Source organism: Bos mutus, chromosome 19, assembly GCF_027580195.1.
Source record: "Bos mutus isolate GX-2022 chromosome 19, NWIPB_WYAK_1.1, whole genome shotgun sequence".
In the NCBI taxonomy this organism is placed as follows: domain Eukaryota; kingdom Metazoa; phylum Chordata; class Mammalia; order Artiodactyla; family Bovidae; genus Bos; species Bos mutus.
The window spans coordinates 53,636,128-53,649,314 of NC_091635.1; the positions used below are offsets into that span (position 1 = coordinate 53,636,128).

The window sequence follows — 13,187 nt, forward strand, 5'->3', positions numbered from 1 at the left end:
CCAGCGAGCTCTGGGGAGCTGAGAGGGCCTGGCAACCCTTAGCACCCTCCGCCCCCAAGCCTGGCAGACGTCTGACATCTCTCTGCCTCTGTCCCCCTGGGACAGGCACAGCACAGCATCTCCTTCCAGTTTCCCACACTTTTGATCGTATTTCAAGACAGAGAAAGATGAGAGGTGGGAAAGATAGAGAAAAAGGATCGAAAGAATCAAAGGAAAAAAAAAAAAAGACAGTGGAAGAAAAATGGGGGTCATGATTTAAGCCAGAGGAGGGATGAGAGATTAAAAGGCTGGATCTTGTTGCCCCCCACCCCCCCGGAAAGGGGTGGAGAAAGAGGAGGGAGAGACGTTGACGCGATGGGACCAGGGCCCGTGCGTACTTGCATGCCCAGGGCGCATACATGTACGGACACGCCTGGCGGGCGAGACACGTGGCAGAAAAGGCAATACCTCAGAGTGGGGTGGCAACGGAAGCACCTGCTCAGTGGTATCCATTTGTAAAGGCCGTTGCAATCAAAGGTCCCTAAAATTGCACAATTGTTAAGGTCATCAGCACGCTATACATGGGAACAGACTGTCATATTCTGGGAAAGGGAATTATCGCTAGGACTAGACTGTGGTTGCCAGCATGAATATGTAATTCTGAGACACCGTGCCATGAGGGGCTAGGATGATATCCTCCCAAGCCCTGACTCCCCACCCTGGCCTGTCCGCTCACCCAGAGGAAAACTGAGAGCCAGATTCCCAGGAGTAGGTGGATGAGAGGAGAGGGGGGCTTGTGCCACCAACGGTGGGCACTGTTGCACTGAGCCCCAGACAGCCCCCGACGGCTCCAGCTGGGGAGAAGGCCAGCCCCGTGCAGACCAAATGTGACTTGACGTTGCTTATTTCAGAAACCATCACAGCACACAGGTCAGAGACCCAGGTTTTCGTGAACAGATAGGGTCAGTGTTTCTGGGTGCTGACCGTGTCCGACATAGTGGTAGACGATCCCTGAAACAGATGCAGCTCTAGGTTGACTAGTTACTGCTCTCGATTAGGTGTTACAGCCGATCTGAGGGGGTGTAACTCACCAAACTACTGCCTAAGTGATATTGGTTCTGGAGTGGGATTCAACAAGGACCCGGACGTCACAGGCCAGGCAAGGCGTATGTGTGTGTGTGTGTGTGTGTGTGTGTGTGTGAATGTGTGAGATGGTGTGTGCGTGCATGTGTGTGGGTTGCAGGGGCGACCTTTCAATGCCAGGGGCAGAGACTGGCCGCCCTGATGCCCTGATCGTCTGCACTTGCTTTGTTCTCCCCAGCACAGCCCGGTAGGCAGGGCTCTCCCACAGGGATGTGACCTGGGACAGCAGACACTTCCCTCTTAGCTCAAAATCAAACTGTCTCCAAGATGGCGAGGTTGGCCGATTTTCGGTTTCCCCAATGGAAGGGACAGCGAGCAAGTGGGCTCAGGCACATTCATGCTCACACACACCGCGAGGGGGAAGAACAATACAATCTGAAAACAGCATGCAAATCTGTTAAGCAAATTTCCATTGCCTGGATTAGTCAGATTATAGAACCACAGAGCATTACAAATGTCAAATGCACCTGGCCTTCGGGGCGGGCGGAGCTAAAGAATGCAAAGGGGAACTTACTTGGAACCCGGAGACTGTAGGAAACATTAGCGGAGGAAATCTCCTGGGACAGGACTTGCACCCCACGCTACGACCCAGGCCCCAGTGCTGCCCCAGGACCCCAGGCAGGACTCTACTGACTCAGGCTGTCATCCTATGGGGACGGGGCCCTAGCTCCAAGGTCCCAGGCCCCCTGAATCTCCAGGAGGCTGGGATCAAGCAGAGGGGCTGACCCCAGGGGTCTACTACGAGCCAGCAGCTGCCTTAGCCTGTTTCCTTAAAGTCTCACACACCAGCTTTCGAGGGAGGAACACTTCTTTTTGTTTTGCAGCCAGGGATGCAATGGGTTGTACATGTGGTTCAGGGTTGAGTGGGCTGAACGTGACCCAGGAGTGACCTGCCCACACTCCTTCCACTCCACCTGTGGCACGCGCACAGAGGCTCTGGAAACGTCTAACGGGAGAAGCTGCAGCCAGGGGTGACGGACGTGGGTGTGGCGGGGGACCCGGTGCCCGCTCCTGGCCTGCCGGCTCGGGGGCTTCCCTGGCACACCACCCCCCAGCGGGCCGCAGGAGACAGGCGGGCGGGCAGGGGCGGGGAGGTACTTACGGCGATGCCATGGCCGAAGCCTGAGCCCGGCTGAGGGCTGGTGGCGCTTATGTAATTCCCCACTCCGGAGTCCTGGCTGGCAGGGCCGTAGAGGTCGGCGACGGGTCCTGGGCTGTTGGCCCCCGGGAAGCCTCCAGGCCGCGCCGGGTTGGAGCCTGCCGGGGAAGCGGGCCCGCCAAAATTCGGTTGAGCACTGTAGCTATTCAGGACTGGTGTGCAGAGAATAGAGCTGGGTATGAGGCCGGAAGCCAGGCATGCACCGGTCACCACAAGCCAGACACTCGGGAGGAACAGCTGAGGCCCGACTTCTAACACTCAACCAAGGCCATGCGAAGACATCAGCAGGGACTCAAGAATACTCAGCCCAGGCTACTACTAAGAAGCTCGGAGCTCCAAAAAGAGATAGAATAAAAAAAACAACCATTCAACACAGTATGGCAACCAACCGGGGTGCTTCACTGCCCACCAAATTATCACAATAGAAATAGAGAGATATATGGAAGAGAGAGAGAGAGTTGGTTTTTTTTTTTTTTTTTTTCCACATCTGAATTGATGCTCATGCAGTCTTGTCTAGATTTGGGCACGTTGAGACAGCATTCACATCCCATGCAAACTACAAAGGAACTAGTTTTAGACTACACATTGTGTTAATATTGATATTAAAACGTGACAGGAAACAAAGCAATTTGTGTCCAGGAAAAAAAAAAATCTTTGGGGAGGGAATTTTTTGGTTTCACTTTTTTTCTTGTTTTTGGATCCATTAAATGACAAATTTGTTTTAAACGACAACAAAAAAAAGACAAAAAAGATCTTCGGCTCTCCCTCCCCCCACCACTCCCCCCACCCCACTGGCTATTCCCTCCCTCCCCACCCCTCCAGTTTATATCCCTGAATGAAAGTCGTCAATACTGAGCGTGGTCGGAGGATGGGATATGTCATGGAAGACTTGGGCATCTTAACATAACCGTAATGATGGTGGCAGAGGGTTCCCTTTTGGGGTGGAGAGCAGGGGATGGAGGGAGGGATGGGGTGGGGATGGAGAATCTGGAGGCTCTGGGCCAAAGCTGGTGAACGCCAATGACGCTACAGGACACCCACACACTCACCTCCTGCAGTAGAAGGAAAGGGGGGGATTTAAACTTTTTTTTTTTTTTGTTTAAAAAAAAAAGACAAAGAAGTATGAATTCAGAGCATACTGACTGAACCAAATTATCACGAAAGCGTATCTGACTGAAAAGCCTGCGTTCTGCTGGTTATCTTCAGATAGACTCCAGACTATCAGAAAGAAGAACGAGGACTGGACCTTTGCTACAAGCAGACGAGACTTCACACCCACATGTTCCTCAGGGAGTGGTGGTGGGGAGGGGGCAGGGTGAGGAGACACTGCCGCAGGCCCCCGCCTCTACTGTCCCCAAGTTCCATCGTTCCCGCCCCAGCGAGGACCACAGCTTGTCAACCAGGTTAACTGTGTCTCTTCTTCAGTCCCCTTTAGTAGCTTAAATCTTTTATTTTCCATGCTAGAACAACAACAAAAAAACATTTTTTATACTGTAAAAGTAATTTCTCATTGACTTTTGAAGTTCAAGGTGAATCTGGGGCTGGCCAGTTCTGGACTACAACTCGTCCATCTTGAAGAACCAGACAATACGGGTTCCATGCACTTCCTTGAATCCCAGAGGGTGCTCCTCACAACAGCCTTCTCCCTCCTGCCTATCCTTGGCATTTCCCTCTGCCCTGGGCCCATCTGCCCTCAGTGGTAGCAGGGAAAACATCTGCAAATCTTCTCTGGACCATGACCTTGCCCTGGGCACCTGTGGCTGGAACTCCTCACCTCTGGGGGTGTGTGTGGGGGGTGGGGGGGCTTGAAGAGCCAAACTTGGATTGATTGCTACCGACTAGTCGCCAAGATGGAAAAAGACCGACAATGTACCCCAGCTAGGCTGCTGGGAGACTGAGACGGGATGCAAAGATGCAAAGGAGAATGAGCCAAGCAGGGCTGGGCTCCCAACTCAGCAGAGAAAAGTCAAGCTGCTTCCTGGGAAGGCCATCTGGGGCAGGAGGCTTCAAGGTCAGGCCCCTAGGAAGCTGTGCCAAGAAAGGAAGAAACTGGCTGATGGAAAGCACAGGTTAAAGAGAGAGAAAAAAAAAAAAAAATCCCAGAGGCTCAGAGCAAGTGAATGGCTGATTTGGGAGTGCACTGGCAGACAGAGGGGACAGGATTTTTGAATACAGGAGATTAAACTTGCAGATAACATTTGGCCCTTCTCACTCACGGAAGCAAGAATCAAGTTGAGATATTCAACAGACAGCATTATCTCGGGCTCACACACTTTCTTTTTCCAGGCCAGGGAAAGCAGAGAGAGCTCAGACACTGACTCCCAGTTCACCCAGGCAGCTGACCCCACTCCTATACCAAGGAACCAACAGAGTGACCAGCCAGCTCTGTTTCAGGGTAACGGGTGGGAGGTGGGGCCACAGTGGAAGGTAAAGGCTTTCTGACTTCTTTCTCCTCTGGCTAGATGAGGATCCAGGGTGGGCATGCTCATCTAGAAGCCAAGGAGGAGAGAGTGAGCTCCATCTTCGCTCCTCCCAGCAGGGCGATGGCCACCCAGAGACTAACCCAGCCAGTGGAAGGAGCCTGGGAGAGAGGAGGCTGCATGCTCACGGAAGGATGCTGTCTAGAAACACGCCCCGCCGGAGGCTCAGAAGACGGGGGCGGGGGGGCTGGTGGTATTTGGCCCACCCCTGTTAGCCTCCCCATCCTGTGAGCCCAGGAGGCCTGCAGCTGGAGAGCTGGCCTGAAGGGAGTCTCCCAGTTGCTCCTACATCGCCCCTCCCTCTTCTATCCTCTTCCATCCAATGACACCAGAATCACTGTGGAGGAGGCGCTGTGTTACAATGCAGCTTTAAAACCCTAAGTCTCGCACAGTTATACACTTGCCCTCTTCACGCCTGAGCCCCAGCTCCGTCACCCTGCAGACACCCCCCAGTCAGGGCTGAAAGATGGGGCCCTGGCTCCCCGCCTAGGATGCAGGTGGCAGGCCAGGAGCCCCTGGTTCTGGGCTGGTCCCTTTTCTCTGGATAGTGGAACCTGCATCCTCAAGGGCTGAGGGCGTAGAGGAGCCGGGTCACTGGGCTCCTCGGTCAATGATTCCCTCTTTCTCTGTAGGCAGAGGACCCGAGCTCCAGAAAGCGGGTTAACAAGCCAACCTATGTCCTGAACCCATGCATCTCCGGGAGGGCACTACCCAGCTCAGCAGTTTGAGAAGGAAAGGGGAGGGGCACCAACATGCGCTGTTTGATGCTGGGAAGGCAAGAGGGACACAGTGATCTTCCTCTTTGGGGACGTTCACCCTGCACACCAGCTGGCAACACAGCAAAGGAGGAGCCCCTCCCCTCCAAGCTGTGACCTCGAGAGAAGAGGCAGGCAGGTGGGGGCTGGGGGAGCATGACTCGAGCCCCTGACCTGAGGGTGCTTTCAGTGCTAGTTATCCTGAATCAGTTCTCAATGGGCTGTCTCCTTGCAGGTCACCTCCAGGCTCATTTTAAGGGGAGAAATGCTCCAGGCCAGGGTCAGGTCAGGAAGAGGGAATGGGACGTCCCTCAAGGCTGCTCAGCTAGGGTGTGTGTGTTTGTGTGTGTGTGGAGGGAGGGAGGAAGAGGTCTCAGTAGGTACTGCTGAATAAATAGTGCTGAGATGTAAAAAGGACGTTCTAACTCCCGTCCTAGAAGAGGACAGTGTCTTGCAAACACCCTGGCATTTTTGTAGCAGAAGCTGTGAGCATTAAGTGGCCTTGGGCAAGCTCTGCACCAAGCAGCAGTCTGGGGACTCGTGGTGGGGGAGCAAGGTCACTTCTCCACCGGCCGCTCTGGGCAGCGTCCACAGCAGCGGTTTAATCCGGGGCAGGCATCTCTCCTTGCCCTGTGCCCCAGGCATTCTCTGGGCTTTCTGGGTCCAGGCAGCAGTATGCTCAGGGAGGCAGCTACGGTGCAGAGAAAGGGAGCTCTGGACTTGGAGTCAGAAGACCTCAGTGTGACCCCAGCCCTGATCCCCAGCTACCTGCCTGGGTGGGTGTCAGCCCCTCACCCACCAGAGTCCTCATCTATGACACGTGAGTCCTGCCCTACTCAGCCTTGACTCTCAGTGGGCTGAGGCGAAAATGCAAAAGAGGAATGCCTGTAACTCATCATGTTTAGAACAAATACACCCGTTTTTGAAACAATTGTCTATGCAGAGCCCAACAAGGCAGGTTAGCATATGCAGGTTTAGGAAAACCTGACATAGGATAGCACAATTCACTGGCCAAACAAATCAGGAAGTGATTCACAAAAGGATCTGTTTCATCTACCATGCATTCAATCACCTTGGACCTGATGAAAACACTCTGGGGAATGGGGGGGATGGGCAGAAAAGCAAGGACAGTACCTCTCATGGAGGCCAACAAGAGGAAACACATCTAAATTTCAGTTGGTAGCATTTTGCATCGAATAAAAGGAGGCACTTCCTGCCTATCAAGGGAATATACCTGGATGGCTGGCCCAGGAAAGCCATCCCAGAGTCCTTCTCCAAGGCCTGTCCTGCAGGCTCAGACCCTCACCTGAAGGGGCAAGATCCAAAGCTCGGAAGCATCTGGGGGGTTTACAGCAAACCTTTCCTATTGGTGGGTATGAGTCTGCAGGTGGTTCTGCCCTGTGGTCAGAAGGAGCTGGGCTGAGAGTGGAATTTGTCACTGAGGGTGGGGAAGTTGTGGGAGAGAGCAGTGAGGAACAGGAGAGCCACACTGCTGGTCTAGGAAAGGTTGGAAGCCCCGATACTTCTGTACACTTCCAACATGATGCCGCTGGACCTAGGGCAGAAGGCTAGAGCCCAGGACTCGGAGGTGGGCACTCCTGCGAGGGCATCTCTGGCTCTAAGGCCTGAAGAGTGGATTATTACTGATTCAAATAAAGGAACTGTTAACAGAACTGTTGCTATATCTGAGACAAGCCAGGGCCCTCCTAGTCCCAGGCTCAGACCCGGGTCCTGGTTTGGCGGCTTTCACTTTTCACCAAAAGGCAGAGCCAGCCCTTAGGACAATTTCAGTCTTCCGCTTGACGAATTATCTGTGGCCGCCAGGTTGCATCTCGGGAGGGGGCCTCACGGCCCCCAGCACATTTCGGGACAGTGTGTGCAGCTCAGGACAAGGCAGGTGCAGCAGCAGGCCCGCCTGCACCCAGCCCAACTCAGAAGGTAACCTGCTGTCCAGCAGACCTTACTGCGCCTGCATGAGGCGCGAGGGCAGGGAGACTGGGCTGCTGGGTGTCACGGGCCCGCTCCCAGCCCCAAGCTCCTGAAGAATGCAGGACCTGGAGCATAAGCCCATGTGGTATTCTTCATGTTAATGTATCACACTAGATCGTAGGGAGTTCTGCTTGTTTTAGAGGATTTAAAGAAAGTGACTGAGAACGCAGTGAGCAGAGGGGCTCTGTTGATGGGCTGATACCAGAGTCACTGTGCCTCTGGCCACCACTCTTCTCTCTGCTGGGATTAAAACTCCACAGCAGCAGAGACTGCATCTCTTGTCAGCAAGGGACCCTCCGGGAGGGGTGTGTGTGCAGAAGGTGGGAGCTCTCCAGGTTCTCACGGGGCCCTGGGTTCTCCAGACCAAGAGCAACCTGCCCGATTCCCATTTACCACGGGGGGCTCAGTGGATGCTGGGTTTCATAACCCCAGGCGGCTCTCAAAAGCTGAGACCTGACTCTGAACAGCCAGCTTCTCAGGAATGCCAGCCTGAGGCTTCCCTGCAAACAGAGTTGGGGACCCTAATCTGCAGTCTCACCGTGCCCTCTGCAAGTCGTGCCCACACTAAATTAATGCCGGTGGTCAGCTGGGGAAGGTTGGCCTGAAGAGCTAAACCTGCTTCTGATAAAGAAGAAGAAACACTCAGCTGTGAGCTACCACAGCTCGTCTCCAGCGGAGCAAGGGGGAATCACATTCCAGCAGTCTGCCCGGCTACAGGGCCCCAGGGATCTCGGCTCAAACTTCCCTCCCAGAGCCTAGCCTGAAGGTGGAGAGGAAGACAGAGAGGGCCAGCAATTACCTCTAACCTGGGAAAACTGTGACACACTAAATGAAAATCAAATCGGTGCAGGGACCCAGATGCAGGGACAATCAATTTTATATATGACATTTTTTTTTTAAGCTCTGCTGAAATTCAAGCTATTTCAGAAGGCAAGGAGAAGACATACTTTAATAAAACTAGGGGAGGATTGAGAGAGCTATGTGATGGTACTTCTTTCTTCCTGTCTCCCTATACAAACCAATATATTGCTGGGAAGGACAAACTCAGCCTGCTATCAGCATGTCTTGACACATCTGAGATGCCTGGCTCATTGCAAACACTGCACGAGATACGTGGAGAGAGTCAGCTCACTCCCTGGGCTCACAGGGAGTCAGTGTCACAAACATTCCCAATGTCGGTTTCAGTGATGCCGGTCTTCGAAGACTGCAGTTTCTGCTTGTACACTCAACACCTAGCCTGCTTCAGACCACTGTGGGGGGCCCAGATGTCTGCTGGTTAGTGCTGGTGTATCTTAAGTAGAGAATGGATGGACAGTGGAACCTAAGACTCAGGACTCACGGTTTTGTAGAAAGGTCGAAGCTTCAGGTCAAATCACATTTCCAAAAGAGACAACTTTACTGCTGGCCAGCTCCAAAACCCTCACATCCTGAGTTCCTAGTGAATCTGGATACTCACACCTGGATACTCAGATCAGTGCGAGGAGAGAGCCCCCAGAACCCCGTCTAAGGAGGGCTTTATGGCCAGTACTTTATGTTGCTGGACAACCTCAACAGGAAACAGCTCATTCTCCTTCTGTCTTGACACTTTTTGAATATCAGCCTTGACTTGGGTATGTCTCTTCCTTACAAGGGACCGGGCTGGGTTGGTTGGGAAGGAGGAGGCGTGGGGTTAGTGGCTGACTGCCATCTGCTCATATGAGGGGTAAATCCTGGGGACGGAGTAGCACTAAGTGGGCCTGGGCCTGGGCTGTGTTTCCTTTGTTGTAGCCAGATTCTTTACCATCTGAGCCACCAGAGAAGTCCTCCAGGTGCACTGGCAGGGGTTTTAACACCATCTTGTTCTCGTTCCTAACAACTTTTAAGATGGGCTTTATTGCCCTGGGGTCGCAGACAAGGAAACTTGGAGCTGGGGCCATGCGGGGATGCATCCAGGGTCTCACAGTGTCTCAGACGGACTCACTTGGACTTCGGGGCAACCCTCAGCTGCTTTTAGACTGAATCACACTGCCCAGTTGTCCTTCCTGGCACCGTGGTTTGCAATGGTTTCTTCTGTTTATTTGGATCTTTGCTTTGCGGAGGTTGCAAAACCAAGGATGATGAATCAAACCTCCAGTGCTGAAGTGCCAGTTCCTGAGGGCGTGGGCCCTGCTGCCCTTTCCAAACTGGGAGCTCCCTGGTGGTGGGGGTGTCTCCCCCATCAGACCGGGGGCTCCCTGAGGTAGGCCATCTCTTTATGGCCCTGCCACAGCAGATAGGGCATAGCCTCTCTCCCGAGGACCAGACCACTCTCCTCTGGACCACATCTCAGAACAGAGCCGGCACAAAGCCGGCATGCAGTACAGCTGGGGTCAGAGTGTATCAGAGAGAAAGGAGTCCTTCCGTGCAACCCAGAAAGCGCAAGCAGAGGGTTGGTCTTAGTCCCCAAAGACCACTCCAGTCTAGTAAGGGCCACCTTCGGGGAGCCCTCAGATGTGAGCACCTTCAGTGTTTACTACTTGATTCCATGTCATGGAAACTCAGTGTTCATGGTTCCAGAAACCCGGGCGTGGGGTGGGGAGCATGCCCAAGGGGCACCCCTTGAGGACCTGTACAAAAGGCTTTCCACTTGAGCAGCCCGTCTTTAACGATTGTAAAGGCACCGGAGTTTAATCCATTTTTGATGTAAGCGCTAATAGCTCTGTGTCCTTGAAGTTCAAAGCGGGCGCATACATGTCACTAATTAGCCAAGCACGGCGCCATTCAGCTCCCTCTCATGTTTCTAATTAGGTCTTAAATAACAAACAAACTCCGACCTTACCAAAAGGCCCCCATTCATCAGACAGTCAAGGAGGGTGGCTGCTTCCCTGTTTATGATTGCTCCGGGCCACTGGTTCTACGTGTACATGCTCTCAGTCTCAGCTAGGACAGGCCTATTCTCGGGGGAGGCAGGAGAATCCATCTATGAGGACACAGACCCTTTCAGCCTGTCCGGGAGGGGTCGATCTCCTGGCCCTGCTGGGAGGGCCAGTGGTGGGCAGGAGAGGCCTGAGCTCCAAGGCTGCAGGCTCATGATCTCTGTCCTTAGAGGAGGCTGGGGTGAACCGTCTGGCTTGTGGCTCTGCCGATCTGTTTCTGAAGGTAAGGATTCTGATGACGAATCACAGACATTGTGTGAGTCTCTATATCTGGAAGAACCTTGTGGTATCTGAGTCCATGATTACACACTGGACTTGCCTGGGGAGATTTAAGTACTGCTGAGGCACCCAATTCCCCTGTAGATTCTGATTTGACAGATCCACAGTGTGGCCTGAACACTAGGAGTTTTAAAAATTCCCCAGATGATTCTAACATGTAGCCAGGTTCAAGAACCACTGTGTTCACCCCCGTTTCACAGCTCATCAATGGTAGCTATTAACAGGTCTACCTTTATTAATTAATATCATCCAAAGTGCCACACCCTAAAGGGTTAATCAACCACACCCAAAGATGAAAATCTCGACTATAAGTTTTTTAAAAAAATAATACACAATTCTGGAAATATTTCTATCCCTCTCAATGCCTTCGTACATCAAAAACAAAAAAAAGGCATGACTGATGTTTCAAATTATTCCCTACCAGTTGGTGCATCACTTGGAAACCCCTGGCTTTCTCTCCAGTCACTTCTCTCAGATCTCAAGGTATTATCACTGTCATCCCTTTTGTTCCCAATGATAAGGGATCCAGAGCTTTGGAAACAGCAGCAATACAGAGCTATAGAGCTGAGGGGTGCCCAAGAACCCAACAGTCTGAAATCCTCTGCCCCTAAATCAAGCAGCTTGTCATTGGCAGAAGCCAGATGCAAACCAAGTCTTTCCTGTTCCTCCTCCTTGACTCTTTTTTTTTAAGCCTCTTATCATCCTTATCTGATTAATCCACAAGGCAACCTGTTCCCTAGGAAGGGGAAGGGATATAAGGGAGATGCATGCCTTTGAGCTCTTTCTTTCTCCAAGGCCAGACACAGGAAGCCAGAAGCTGTGGGGTCAACCCTTAAATAACCACATAACCTTACAGCAAGCCATTCCCAAGTCTTGTTTCTCTTTAAGCCAGGTGGGAGGGGAGACACTGAAATCTCAGGAGCTACCTCAATGGAAGGTTTAGAAACTCTTATGTACCTGGAGCTGAACAACCCAGACCAGAAAAGTAAAATGACATGGCCAAGGATAGGTAGCAATATTGGGTGAGAGGTTTCTTCCAACAGAGGTCCGTGTTCTCTGGTTTTGCTGCTGTGCTTGTGGGTCTTTTCTCTGGAGGCTGGGTAGACGTTACCAGACTCTTCTGTCTGGGTCAGTCCTGACTCGGGGGCATTCTGGGTCCCGTGTGTTGAAGGCTGAGCATATCCTCTTCCCCTCAAGACTGGGAAAGCCAACCCTCTGCAGGTTACAGTCAGAAATAACATCCAGAAAGAGGGGAGAGTGGGGCTCTGCAGCCTTGGCCTGCCACAGTGGGCTCTTCCACAGGCACACAGGTTTGTATTAATTGTTTACCACAGACCTGGACAGATCATTTTATTAATATTAATAAGTAACCAGGAACAAAAGGCCCCTTTATTTTTAGCTCTCTCTAATTGCGTAGTAATTACTCATCTACAAAACAAATGAGCCCCTGCTCATTGTTGCCATGGTACTGAGGGTCCAGCCTCCCTGCAGGATGATTGGCCGAAAAGCCCGCTGATCCCGCCTCCGGCCCCGCCCCTCCCGGCCATTGGCTTAAGGCAAAGCCCCAGCAACTGGACAGCCAATCTCCTCCCAGCCTTAGGGCTGGGCTGGTCTACCCAGCGACCTTCCAGATGCAGTCTTCCCAGCTCGCAGGAAGGGATGTTGATTGATCCCTACGGAGAAGTCTGTCTTGCCCAAAGACGCCCAGCCCTGCTCCACTGCTTAGTTTCCTTCGGGCAGTGGCTAACTTCCTTCAGTTCTGTTTTAACTAAAGCCTCCTTTCAAATAATTGTCTTCAGGTTGGCTCATTCTTACAGGACCACGCCTCCTCTAGGCCTCTGTGTACCTTTGGTTTGAAAAGATCCAGAGACCAGAAGCCAGGTCGCAAATGTCAGCTAAAGCCAGACAACCACGATGTTAAGATTGCAATGTCAGAGGCAGGTGCAAAAAGTACATATAATGCCTCCGGAAAATGATTTCGGGTTCCCTCCTCCCCTAGGGATACGGAGAATTGATTTGATGGCAACAGTGGGGATTTGTTTTTGTATGTTTCAAAGGCACAGTGCTTTGCAGGTAGGGCAGGACTGGTACTTCGGGTGCTGACAGAGCACAGGTCTGGTCCAGAGCACAGGTCTGATGAGACAGACCTAGGCTCAAATCCTGTCTCTGCCACCTGACTGGTGCTAAGACACAGTTTTTAAACCTTAAAAATGGAAATGGGAATAACAGCACCCATTTCATAGGCCTATGAGAATTAAATGGGATAAGGGAGGTGGACTTAGCACACTACACGACTAATTCATAATAAATGTGAGGTATTATTAACATATTACCTATATTTTATTAAAATTGGCTGGGAAGTGTCTCTAGCATTCTACCAACCACTTGCAAGATATCCTTCCCTTAAGAGACCTCTCAGGTGGGTTTGAGTTTTGAGATGACTCTCCTGTCCACACCATAGAGCGGACTGCGCTGTGGCTCCACTCATCCTGATAGATGGAGAATGGCT

General features: G+C 52.2%; 1 protein-coding gene across 9 annotated transcripts in view; it reads right to left on the reverse strand.

Annotated features, from left to right (window-relative positions):
* Window positions 1-13,187, reverse strand: part of MSI2 (musashi RNA binding protein 2) — a 403,990-nt gene that overhangs the window by 4,241 nt on the left and 386,562 nt on the right. For 3 of the 9 annotated variants that reach the window (XR_011461308.1, XM_070357270.1, XM_070357267.1), the window contains 2 exons: window positions 2,225-2,379; window positions 448-520 (listed from right to left, as the gene is read on the reverse strand). The exons of 1 other annotated variant lie outside the window; for it this stretch is intronic. Coding sequence is in view for 7 of the 8 variants with exons in the window: in XM_070357270.1 (XP_070213371.1) it covers window positions 479-520; window positions 2,225-2,379 (197 nt within the window). In the remaining variant the exon portion in view is untranslated. Of the gene's footprint in view, window positions 1-447; window positions 521-2,224; window positions 2,434-13,187 lie in introns of those variants that run through there. 5 more of the 9 variants (XM_070357268.1, XM_070357265.1, XM_070357266.1 and 2 more) reach the window with 4 other exon arrangements.